Source organism: Oncorhynchus clarkii, chromosome 9, assembly GCF_045791955.1.
Source record: "Oncorhynchus clarkii lewisi isolate Uvic-CL-2024 chromosome 9, UVic_Ocla_1.0, whole genome shotgun sequence".
NCBI lineage: Eukaryota > Metazoa > Chordata > Actinopteri > Salmoniformes > Salmonidae > Oncorhynchus > Oncorhynchus clarkii.
In genome coordinates this window covers 65954241-65966904 of record NC_092155.1, presented here as the reverse complement: position 1 = coordinate 65966904, position 12664 = coordinate 65954241, and the positions used below count along the sequence as shown (strand labels likewise).

Below are 12664 nucleotides of genomic sequence, written 5' to 3'. Positions count from 1 at the left end.
CACTGTACATGATAAACTGGATACTTACAGGTGTCCATGGGTAAAACTATATTTTGACCTCTATGGATTTACAGATTAAATAAAGGTTAAAGAAATATTCACTGTGCCAATGTTCCCTCTATGCTGCGGGTGCACAGTAGCCCCAAGACTGCTGCTCAGCTCCCCCTGGACTGCCAAGCAGACAAAATATGAGCCCACAGAGAGAAGTACGAGATTGAACTTCACTCAACTTTAGAGCAGTGGTCATCAAACTCGACTAATTGATCTCCAAGGCATTCCTAATCGATCGACAAACATTTCTGTAAAAAAACAAAACAAAGATAAAGACTTGTGTTCCTATTTTGTTTTGCCATTTTGAACAATTTCATGTGTCTGAAAGTACAAACTCTGCCTGTTGGCGGAACCGGAGAGCAAATCAAGTGTACTATAGGCATACAATGGGCCAATCTGATGGCTCAGATAACGTGTCTGCAGTAACGTAGCAGGCATAAATGAAAGCTACAGCAAAATTGATACTGTAAGATTTCAAAACGTTTAAAACCATGACTAGAAAGAGACTGTCAATGAATATAGCGAAGAGCTGCTGTTTTACGAGTGAGTTCATGTTTAAGTTCTTACTCAGCACTGTCAACACTTCGTATTCAACATTAAACGTGTGTTTTTCCTATTTCCACTCAGCGCTACAATAAGCACTGTAGCAGTAAGGAATGAGTAGGAAAGTATATAAATATAGGCTTGCGTTGTTGTTATTACTGGCGGCTTGGGTCTTTTTAACATTGAGGAATATTTATCTTAATCTGTTCATAAGAGTAACAACACATTTGTGGATGATGTGCGGTGCAACTCCAGTTTCACCATCAGCTCGAAGACAGTGTCCCTTTTGGTCAGTGTCAGTGGAGGAAAGGGAGAGCAGAGGGATGTTGAGAGGCGGACCCTAAATCTGCTGCTCTCTGCCTCCATTGAGACTAAAGATCAGATGCAGGCACCATCAGCCCAGTAAAATATTGAAATGTTTGCTCACTCAGCTGTGCCTCACAAGTAATACAACAACGGATCTATTACGGGAATGATCATATAGCCTACCATTTTTATATATATATTTATATATATATTTATATTTTTATGTATTTTTTTAAATGCCCGAACAACAATGCGGTGATAATACAGTTGAAGTCAGAAGTTTACATACACCGTAGCCAAATACATTTCAACTCAGTTTTTCACAATTCCTGACATTTAATCCTAGTAAAAATACCCTGTCTTAGGTCAGTTAGGATCACCACTTTATTTAAGAATGTGAAATGTCAGAATAATAGTTGAGGGAATAATTTATTTCAGCTTTTATTTCTTTCATCACATTCCCAGTGGGTCAGAAGTTTACACACAGTACACTCAATTAGTATTTGGTAGCATTGCCTTTAAATTGTTTAACTTGGATCAAATGTTTCGGGTAGCCTTTCACAAGCTTCCTACAAAGAGTTGAGTGAATTTTGGCCCATTCCTCCTGACAGAGCTGGTATAACTGAGTCAGGTTTGTGGACCTCCTTGCTCGCACACGCTTTTTCAGTTCTGCCCATACATTTTCTATAGGATTGAGGTCAGGGCTTTGTGATGGCCACTCCAATACCTTGACTTTGTTGTCCTTAAGCTATTTTGCCACAACTGTGGAAGTATGCTTGGGGTCATTGTCCATTTGGAAGTCCCATTTGCGCCCAAGCTTAAACTGCCTGATTGATGTCTTGAGATGTTGCTTCAAAATATCCACATCATTTTCCTCACTCATGATGCCATCTATTTTGTGAAGTGCACCCGTCCCTCCTGCAGCAAAGCACCACCACAACATGATGCTGCCACCCCCGTGCTTCACGGTTGGGATGGTTTTCTTCAGCTTGCAAGCCTTCCCCTTTTTCCCCCAAACATAATGATGGTCATTATGGCCAAACAGTTATATTTTTGTTTCATCGGACCAGAGGACATTTCTCCAAAAGGTACTAGCTTTGTCCCCATGTGCAGTTGCAAACCGTAGTCTGGCTTTTTTTATGGCGGTTTTGGAGCAGTGGCTTCTTCCTTGCTGAGCGGCCTTTCAGGTTATGTCGATATACGACTCGTTTTACTGTGGATATAGATACTTTTGTACCTGTTTCCTCCAGCATCTTCACAAGGTCCTGGTGTTCCAGGATTGATTTGCACTTTTCGCACCAAAGTACGTTCATCTCTAGGAGACAGAATGCATCTCCTTCCTGAGCGGTATGACGGCTGCATTTGGAAATTGCTCCCAAGGACGAACCAGACTTGTGGAGGTCTATACTTTTTTTCCTGAGGTCTTGGCTGATTTGTTTTGATTTTCCCATGATGTCAAGCAAAGATGCACTGAGTTTGAAGGTAGGCCTTGAAATAAAACTCAGGTACACCTCCAATTGACTAGAATTATGTAAATTAGTCTATAAGAAGCTTCTAAAGCCATGACATAATTTTCTGGAATTTTCCAAGCTGTTTAAAGGCACAGTCAACTTAGTGTATGTTAACTTCTGACCCACTGGAATTGTGATACAGTGAATTATAAGTGAAATAATTTGTCTGTAAACAATTGTTGGAATGATTCCTAAAAAACTATAATTTCTTAGCAAGAAATTTGTGGAGTGTTTGAAAAACAAGTTTTAATGACTCCAACCTAAGTGTATGTAAATTCCGACTTCATCTGTATACGTGGTGATAATGTATTGGGCCTATAGCTTACTGCACAAACCTCATTGCTACAGTACTGTTTTTAATTGGTTAACGTTGCATAGGCTTACGTTTTTAAGTCCTGTTAAAAAAAACTGAGTGGTAGATCTTGGCTTGCATTTTGAAAAGATTGGTGACCACCGTTCTTCAGTTTTCCCTGTTAACACTATCCACATTTCCCTTTAATGTGGCAATTGTGATTGAATCTATGCAATATTAGCCACTTTTAATGGTACATATCGAAACAAAACAAACTATGCAAGAGATTTTGTTGTTGGCAGAAAGCATCAGAGTAGGATTCTATTGCATTGACACGCACTACTCAGTCCGTACTCTACACAGACCGATCTGTGCAATTTACTTTGAACTGGACTGTGTTTACAGCATGAGGGGTCTTGAGTAGATGCGCTTGTTTTGAGATCAAAGTGTGAGCTGCATGTAGCAACGTGTGTACATTTTGTTCATAGCCTTTGCTAGTTAGTGAGTTATTAGCCCAGTTATAGATAGGGAGTGATTGCTTCCTACAAGACCACAAAACATGTACATTTCCAGACATCTTTGAAAAGCGATTCAGGCGAAGAGCTTTTTTTGTCTTAAAGGGGCAGTGTTTTATTTTGAGACAGGTTTGAATAAGCTAAGTAGCCAATAGGCAGAGGGTAGCATAATTTGTCTGATTCTCTGTAATAATGGTATGGGAATAATAATGTATTTTACTTTGTAAAGTGGTTTCTTACATCAAACAACACAACAAAATGTTCAGTCACCTCCTTGTCTGATGGACAAGTGGATAAGCAGGTTAATTTCAAGCCCTGTATGTTTTTTTTCAAAAGTCTCAAGGAATGTAGGCCTACATTGAACACCACACATTGGCTGCTACTCTAGGCTGAATGATAGAACAGCTATTTCCATGTTAAACTGTTATGGGATGCATTTTCTCCATTGTTGTTGATGGTTGACCACCCAGCCTACATGGCCTTCTTGGCCCCTGTTAAAACTGTAACTTAAAACGGGTACAGGCTCAGTGTTCACAGTAAACTTTCGCTGGAAGTTTTTTTACAAAGTTCAAGTTTGCGCTCAGCAGACCTGAAATTTGCTCAGTGCCAAAATAATTTTGAGGGAACATTGCACTGTGCTCACAGTTCTGCTACATTGACTGGAATGTATAGATGTAGGATCTTCATTTAAGCCAGTTTGCTACAGCAGAAAAATAATTCTGAAGCAACAGGAAATTTGAATTTTTATGTGGATTATAATTAATGGACCTTTTTGTGGTGGAAATGACAAACTATAGAAGCTTTTAAAAAAAATCAAATACACAGGAAAATGGTCAGCAACAAAAGAGTAAAACAATCCTACATCTGTAAAATCCTACATCTGTACAGCCGATTAAAATATATTTTCTCTCAAATTTCTATCCTCTTCCCTCCAGGTGTTTGATGCCACCAACACAACACGGGAGAGGAGGATATCCATTGTGAACTTTTCCAAGGAAAAAGGCTACAAGGCAGGTTCAAGGGCAGGCCAACTGACAGTCCTGTAGCTGCTACTATACATAATGAATAAACACTTTACTACCACTGCAACAGCTAAATACAAACTCAGATGGTGAAACTGGACAAAACCCCTTTGGTATAATGAACACAACTGAATTGTCCTTACAGGTATTTTTTGTGGAGTCCATTTGTGATGATCCAGACATCATTGCACAGAATATCACGGTGAGAAAGTATATTCTCAAACCTTACCGGAGGGCTCTCTGTTTCTAAGATGCCAAACTCTGCAAGATGTTAAACTCTACACTGTGACACTGACCTTTGTCCCAGGAAGTGAAAGTGAGCAGCCCAGACTATGTGAACTGTGACAAGGATGAGGCGCAGGCAGACTTCCTGAAACGTATCGAGTGCTACAAGCAAACCTATGTGCCTTTGGACGATGAGAAAGACAGGTAGAGTTCAACAGACTATGCCAACTAGCCTGGTCCCAGAACTGTTTGTGCTGTCTTGCCAACTTCTTTATAGTCATAGTCAAAAAAACACATCTGGGATCAGGCTTTATGCCAACAGCTCCTCTCCCTGAATGAGAGAAAGAGTAAAAACTAAACTGAAAAAAATACTTGGTTATCCGATACATGTGATTAACAAAAAATCCATCTCTCCTTCTATCTTCCTGTATTTCCCCTACATGTTATTGTGTCGGCACCTGTCTTGAATAATAATTGTCTCCCTATGTGTCTCTCTATATTTCCTATACAAAGGCATCTGTCTTACATCAAGATCTTCAACGTGGGCTCTAGGTACTTGGTGAACCGTGTGCAAGACCATATACAGAGCCGGATCGTGTACTACCTTATGAACATCCACGTCACACCGCGCTCTATCTTCCTGAGCCGCCACGGGGAGAGCGAGCTGAACCTGCTGGGTCGCATTGGGGGAGACTCAGGACTCTCTCCCAGGGGTCACAAGGTCAGTAGGCCACACAGGCACAGTGGCTTGGAAAAACTTCCTAGAAAGGCAGGAACCTAGGAAGAAACCTAGAGAGGAACCAGGCTCTGAGGGGTGGCCAGTCCTCTTCTGGCTGTGCCGGGTGGAGATTATAACAGAACATGTCCAAGATGTTCAAACATTTATATATGACCAGCAGGGTCAAATAATAATAATAATTACAGTGGTTGTAGAGGGTGCAACAGGTCAGGACCTCAGGAGTAAATGTCAGTTGGCTTTTCATAGCCGATCCTTCAGAGTTAGAGACAGCAGGTGCGGTAGAGAGAGTCGAAAACATTAGGTCCGGGACAAGGTGGCACGTCCGTTGACCACGTCAGGGTTCCATAGCCACAGGCAGAACAGTTGAAACTGGAGCAGCAGCACGACCAGGTGGACTGGGGACAGCAAGGAGCCATCATTAAAACAATAGAGGTCCTAAAACGGAACCTTGAGGAAAACCAAAACTTACAGTTGATTTGTCAGAGGACAAACCATCCACAGAGACGAACTGATATCTTTCCCGACAGATAAGATCTGAAATCAGGCCAGAACTTGTCCGTGTAGACCAATTTTGGTTTCCAATCCCTCCAAAAGAATGTGGTGATCGATGGTGTCAAAAGCAGCATTAGGGTGATTCTCACGAAATCTTGGTTTCAAAGATTTCAAACATGAAATCTTTAAAAAGACTTGCATCAACAAATTTCCTTTATAGGCATAAATAACAAGGTCTGTGTTTGTGTTTGTGAGCATTCATTTAAAAACATTTACTGACAATTTAACGCCTTTATGAACATATTTTCCAAAACAAGTACTAAAGAATATCATTACCGCAATGGTCTGAAAACATCAAGACCTTTAGGAAAGCTAATACATTTAAAAAAAATAAAAAAAAGATTATTAACAGTCATGCACAGCATACTTCAACTCTGAAATAATATAGATTTTTAAATTAACAATTTTTATTGATTTTGACTGATTTCTCTCATTACCGCAACACCTTCCGCAATCTACAACCTACATTTTTGATAATAATTACAATTTAACATTAACACTGGAGTGATAGATGTGCAGATGATGATGTGGAGATACTGGGGTGCAAACGAGCAAAAATAAATAACAATATGGGGATGGGGTAGTTGGGTGTGCTATTTACAGATGGGTTTCAAGTTCAATCAATTTCATTTTGCAGTGCTTCAAAAGTACATAACACACATACAGTGCCTTGCAAAAGTTTTCACCCCCTTGGCATTTTTCCTATTTTGTTGCATTACGATCTGTAGTTTAATTTTTATTTGGATTTCATGTAATGGACATACACAAAATAGTCCAAATTGGTGAAGTGAAATGAAAAAAATTCTAAAAAATACAAAATGGAAAGGTGGTGCGTGCGTATATATTGACCCCTTTTGCTATGATGCCCCTAAATAAGATCTGGTGCAACCAATTACCTTCATAAGTCACATAATTAGTTAAATAAAGTTCACCTGTGTGAAATCTAAGTGTCACATGATATGTCACATGATCTCAGTATATATACACCTGTTCTGAAAGGCCCCAGAGTCTGCAACACCACTAAGCAAGGGGCACCGCCAAGCAAGCGGCACTATGAAGACCAAGGAGCTCTCCAAACAGGTCAGGGACAAAGCTGTGGAGATTACAGACCAGGGCTGGGTTATAAAAAAATATATGAAGCTTTGAACATCCCATGGAGCACCATTAAATCCATTATTAAAAAAATAGAACGAATATGGCACCACAACAAACCTGCCAAGAGAGGGCCGCCCACCAAAACTCACGGACCAGGCAAGGAGGGCATTAATCAGAGAGGCAACAAAGAGTCCAAGGATAACCCTGAAGGAGCTGCAAAGCTCGACAGCGGAGATTGGAGTATCTGTCCATAGGACCACTTTAAGCCGTACACTCCACAGAGCTGGGCTTTACTGGAAGAGTGGCCAGAATAAAGTAATTGCTTGCACATTTGGTGTTCGCCAAAAGGCATGTGGGAGACTCCCCAAACATATGGAAGAAGGTACTCTGGTTAGATGAGACAAAAATTTAGCTTTTTGGCCAGCAAGGAAAACGCTATGTCTGGTGCAAACCACACACCTCTCATCACCCCGAGAACAACATCCCCACAGTGAAGCATGGTAGTGGCAGCATCATGCTGTGGGAATGTTTTTCATCGACAGAGACTGGGAAACTGGTCAGAATTGAAGGAATGATGGATGGCCCTAAATACAGGGAAATTCTTGAGGGAAACCTGTTTCAGTCTTCAAGAGATTTGAGACTGGGACAGAGGTTCACCTTCCAGCAGGACAATGACCCTAAGCATACTGATAAAGCAACACTTGAGTGGTTTAAGAGGAAATATTTAAATGTCTTGGAATGGCCTAGTGAAAGCCCAGACCTCAATCCAATTGAGAATCTGTGGTATGACTTAAAGATTGCTGTACACCAGCGGAACCCATCCAACTTGAAGGAGCTGGAGCAGTTTTGCCTTGAAGAATGGGCAAAAATCCCAGTGGCTAGATGTGCCAAGCTTATAGAGACATACCCTAAGAGACTTGCAGCTGTAATTGCTGCAAAAGGTGGCTATACAAAGTATTGACTTTTGGGGGGAGGGGGGGGGGGGGGGGGGGGATAGTTATGCACGCTCAAGTTTTCTGTTTGTTTCACAATAAAAAATATTTTGCATCTTCAAAGTGGTAGGCGTGTTGTGTAAATCAAATGATACAACCCCCCCCCAAAAAAATCTATTTTAATTCCAGGTTGTAAGGCAACACAATAAGAAAAATGCCAAGGGGTTAAATACTTTCGCAAGCCACTGTAGGCTAAGAACAGAGAACACATAAAAACAACACATACAAAAACATTAGAACAGCACATCATCGTCAATACACACACTGGCCTGTATAGTGTCCCTTGGGGATGATGTTTCTATGACCCCAAGCTGGTGCAGCTTCTTTATCTTCAAGCCAAAGTTGTCATGCGTTTTGCAAGCACATGTTCTCTGTCTGTGACATGGCTTAAGGTTAAATAATTGAGGCTTGGAGAGGTTGTGCCTCATCAGACAAATCTTCTATGAAGATAGTGTCCGTTAAGGCTCTCTTACGGAAATCTGGCCCTTTTTCCGAATTTCTCCGGATTTCCCATTTATTACAATGGAGACTTAATCTTGATGAAGGAAGCAGCTAACAAGTTTGCGCATTAGTCTTCTCTGGCTGTTACTGGGTAATGTTCTCTGATGACCTCTCTTTGTAGTTTTCTTCTAGACCTCTCTGCCTTCCATGTTGACAATTCCCTGCTTCCTCTTGGCCATCATCTCAGGTCTTTTCAGTCTTTTCTTTAGGTTGACCATCTCTTTGTCCTCTCCAGCAGCTTCTCTTCTGTGTAACGCAACTTTGACCTCAATTTTTATAGTGTTTTCTTTCTTCTGTTCCTCTTTTTGGGGGATTCCTTTGGGGTAGATGTCTTCATTGGTCCAAGTGTCTGTAGAGATGTCTCTCTTCTTTTAGGAGTTGAGTTGATGGCATGGACATTTAACTGCTGAGGTGATAATGGCTGTTCTCTTGGGGAGGCTGTGTCTTGAAGATTTTGAATAACTTCTTAATTTTGCTTTTTGAACATGTTGAAGTGTATCATCTTCCTGGCTTGATGGTGTCATGTCCAATACAGCTTTTAGCTGTTTCTCTCTTCTGTAATACCTTTTTGAGTTTTCCCGCCACTCTTTTCTTCTTTTCATGTTGCTTCTTTGTCAGATCTAGAGTTTTCTTAATTTTACAATTTTCATTTCGATTTTGATATCTGGAACTGGAAAGGAAGATGAAATTAAATTAAATGAGCAAGTCTCAAAACATGGGAAAAATGTTACGGACAAGTCATCCTGTAGTAGAGACTGAATGGCTTACAGACTGTGTGTGTGTGTGTGTGTGTGTGTGTGTGTGTGTGTGTGTGTGTGTGTGTGTGTGTGTGTGTGTGTGTGTGTGTGTGTGTGTGTGTGTGTGTGTGTGCATCCTACAGTAGGGACTGAATGGCTTACAGACTGTCTGTGTGTACACATCCTATAGTAGGAACTGAATAGCTTACAGACTTTGTGTGGACATTTTATAGTACAAACTAAATGGCTTACTGGATATGTGTGTGTCTGTTTGTGGTGGACGTGTGCTCGCGCATGTGTAGACTTCCTAACAATGTAGGGTATTGACTTCCTATAGAGACTGTATGAGGGCATAGGCTTCCTATAGACTATATATATGCTAATTACTCTTGCTGTAACCTCTCCAACCCCTAACCGCTCTCTCCTTCCTTCTGTACTCTTCCAGCAGTTCTGGGAAGGGTGTAAACATTTTCTCTGAATTTTGTCAGCCTAGCCTTCGCTAAAGATTTATTTTTGTCCCTTGCTGACTGTCTGCAATTAAACAGGACATAAGGCAAAATATCAACAGTCAGTAAATAATATTTAAATGAATAGTTCATTATATATATTTAAAAATATAGTCTGTATGATTAAATTCTCATTACCGAAACAAAAGTTCTCTCTACCGTAACTGGCCTTAAATTGCAGCGGTAAGTGAGAATGGTGTTGCGGAGGAGGAGGAACCTTGGCATGTTTTGCTAACAATGGAGACGGCATGATGACTAAGCACATTTTTACTCAATGTACATAATTAGACATTAATGAAGTATATTTTCATAGAACATTTGAAATCTAACGTTTTTCTAAATGTGGAAACCTTCTTGTATCAGTAATGATAATCAATTCTGTCTCGTAGTCTGACAAGAGAATGTTTAACTTTTAACTAGAGAAATATAAAGAGATCTGCTTACCTGGTAGCCATATTAAAGGTACTGGCAGATGTGTTGCTTCATTCAAAGTCAAACTTTGTTTAAAATTCTCTGTGTGTGTAAACAGTCCTTGAAAAATGTTGCGGAAGATGAGAAAATCAGTCCTATTATTATTATTATACATGAATATTCAGTTGATATTTTTTATGTCATTTGAAAACACCTGGTAGAACATCAATTATTTTTTTTCTGAATATCTTCATTTTACTCTGTTAAAATTAAAACATGACATACATTCTGGACGCTGGACACGTTGCGGTAATGAGTATTTCATCAGAAAATGCAATAAAACACCAAAATAATTCATTCCTACGTTGAAATTACTGTTTGTGCAAGAGAACACTTTCTTTCTTATGATATTTTGTTATATTACTAAATTACATGTTTTATATTTAAAATCATTACTGCTGTGGTATTTCAATGGTTTCATGAGAATAATAAGGTCTAGGAGCGGGAGGACAGATGCAGAGCCTTGGTCTGACGCCATTAAAAGGTAATTTACCATCTCCATGAGTGCAGTCTCAGTGCTATGATGGGGTCTAAAGCCAGATTGACGTGTTTCGTAACATTGTTTGTCTTCAGGAAGGCAGTGAGTTTCTGTGCAACAGCTTTTTCTAAAAGTTTTGAGAGGAATGTGAGATTCGATATAGGCCAATAGTTTTTCAATATTTTCTGGGTGAAGGTTTGGCTTTTTCAAGAGAGGCTTTATTACTGCCACTTTTAGTGAGTTTGGTACACATCCGGTGGATAGAGAGCCGTTTATTATGTTCAACATAGGAGGGCCAAGCACAGGAAGCAGCTCTTTCAGTAGTTTAGTTGGAATAAGGTCCAGTATGCAGCTTGAAGGTTTAGAGGCCATTATAATTTTCATGAATGTGTCAAGAGATACAGGATTAAAAAACTTGAGTGTCTCCCTTGATCCTAGGCCCTGGCAGTTCTGTGCAGACTCAGGACAATTGAGCTTTGGAGAAATATGCAGATTTAAAGAGGAGTCCTTAATTTGCTTTTGTAATGATCATGATCTTTTCGTCAAGGAAGTTCATGAGTTTATCACTGCTGAAGTGAAAAATATCCTCTCTTGGGGAATGCTGCTTTTTATTTAGTTTTGCGACAGTATCAAAAATACATTTTGGATTGTTCTTATTCTCCTCAATTAAGTTGAAAAAATAGGACGATCGAGCAGCAGTGAGGGCTCTTCGATCCTGCACGGTACTGTCTTTCCAAGCTAGTCAGAAGACTTCCAGTTTAGTGTAGCGCCATTTCCATTCCAATTTTCTGGAAGCTTGCTTCAGGGCTCGGGTATTTTCTGTATTCCAGGGAACTAGTTTCTTATGACAAAAGTTTTTAGAGGTGTGACTGCATATAGGGTATTACGCAAGATTAAATTTAGTTCACCAGTTAGGTGGTTAACCACTTTTTGTACTCTGATGTCCTAGGGTAGGTGCAGGGAGTCTGGAAGGGCATCTAGGAATCTTTGTGTTGTCCGAGAATTTATAGCACATCTTTTGAGGATCCTTGGTTGGAGACATGTTGGACAAAACCCAATGATGGCTCCGCAAGCCTTTTGGAGTGGGTCTGTGGACTTTTCCATGTGAATATTAGAGTCACCAAAAATTTGAATATTATCTGCCATGACTACAAGGTCTGATAGGAATTCAGGGAACTCAGTGAGGAACGCTGTATAAGGGCCAGGAAGACTGTAAACAGTAGCTATAAAAAGTGATTGAGTAGGCTGCATAGATTTCATGACTAGAAGCTCAAAAGACGAAAACGCAGTAATTTACTTTTTTGTAAATTGAAATGTTCTATCGGAAATGTTAGCAACACCTCCACCTTTGCGAGATGCGCAAGGGATATACTCACTAGTGTAACCAGGAGGAGAGGCCTCATTTAACACAGTAAATTCATCAGGCTTAAGCCATGTTTCAGTCAGGCCAATCACATCAAGATTATGATCAGTGATTAGTTAATTGACTATAACTGCCTTGGAAGTGAGGGATCTAACATTAAGTAGACCTATTTTGAGATGTGAGATATCACAATCTCTTTCAATAATGACAGGAATGGAGGAGGTCTTTATTCCAGTGAGATTGCTAAGGCAAACATCGCCATGTTTATATTTGCCCAACCTAGATCGAGGCACAGACACGGTCTCCATGGGGATAGCTGAGCTGACTACACTGACTGTGCTAGTGGCAGACTCCACTAAGCTGGCAGGCTGGCTAACAGCCTGCTGCCTGACTTGCACCCTATTTCATTGTGGAGCAAGAGGAGTTAGAGCCCTGTCTATGTTCGTAGATGAGATGACAGCATCCCTCCAGCTAGGATGGAGTCCGTCACTCCTCAGCAAGCCAGGCTTGGTCCTGTTTGTGTGTGAGTCCCAGAAAGAGGGCCAATTATCTACAATTCTATCTTTTGGGAGAGGCAGGAAACAGTTTTCAACCAGCGATTGAGTTGTGAGACTGTATAGCTCATCACTCCCCCTAACTGGGAAGGGGCCAGAGACAATTACTTGATGCCGACACATCTTTCTAGCTTGTTTACACACTGAAGCTATGTTGCGCTTGGTGACCTCTGACTGTTTCATCCTAACATCGTTGGTGGCGACATGGATA

The 12664-nt window shown here is 40.4% G+C and overlaps 1 protein-coding gene across 3 annotated transcripts in view; it reads left to right on the top strand.

The window, feature by feature from the left end:
• Positions 1 to 12664, top strand: part of LOC139416772 (6-phosphofructo-2-kinase/fructose-2,6-bisphosphatase-like) — a 28676-nt gene that overhangs the window by 11161 nt on the left and 4851 nt on the right. For all 3 annotated transcript variants that reach the window (XM_071165832.1, XM_071165833.1, XM_071165831.1), the window contains exons 5-8: positions 4154 to 4228; positions 4386 to 4442; positions 4548 to 4669; positions 4979 to 5186. In XM_071165832.1, coding sequence (XP_071021933.1) covers positions 4154 to 4228; positions 4386 to 4442; positions 4548 to 4669; positions 4979 to 5186 — 462 coding nt within the window. The remainder of the gene's footprint in view (positions 1 to 4153; positions 4229 to 4385; positions 4443 to 4547; positions 4670 to 4978; positions 5187 to 12664) is intronic.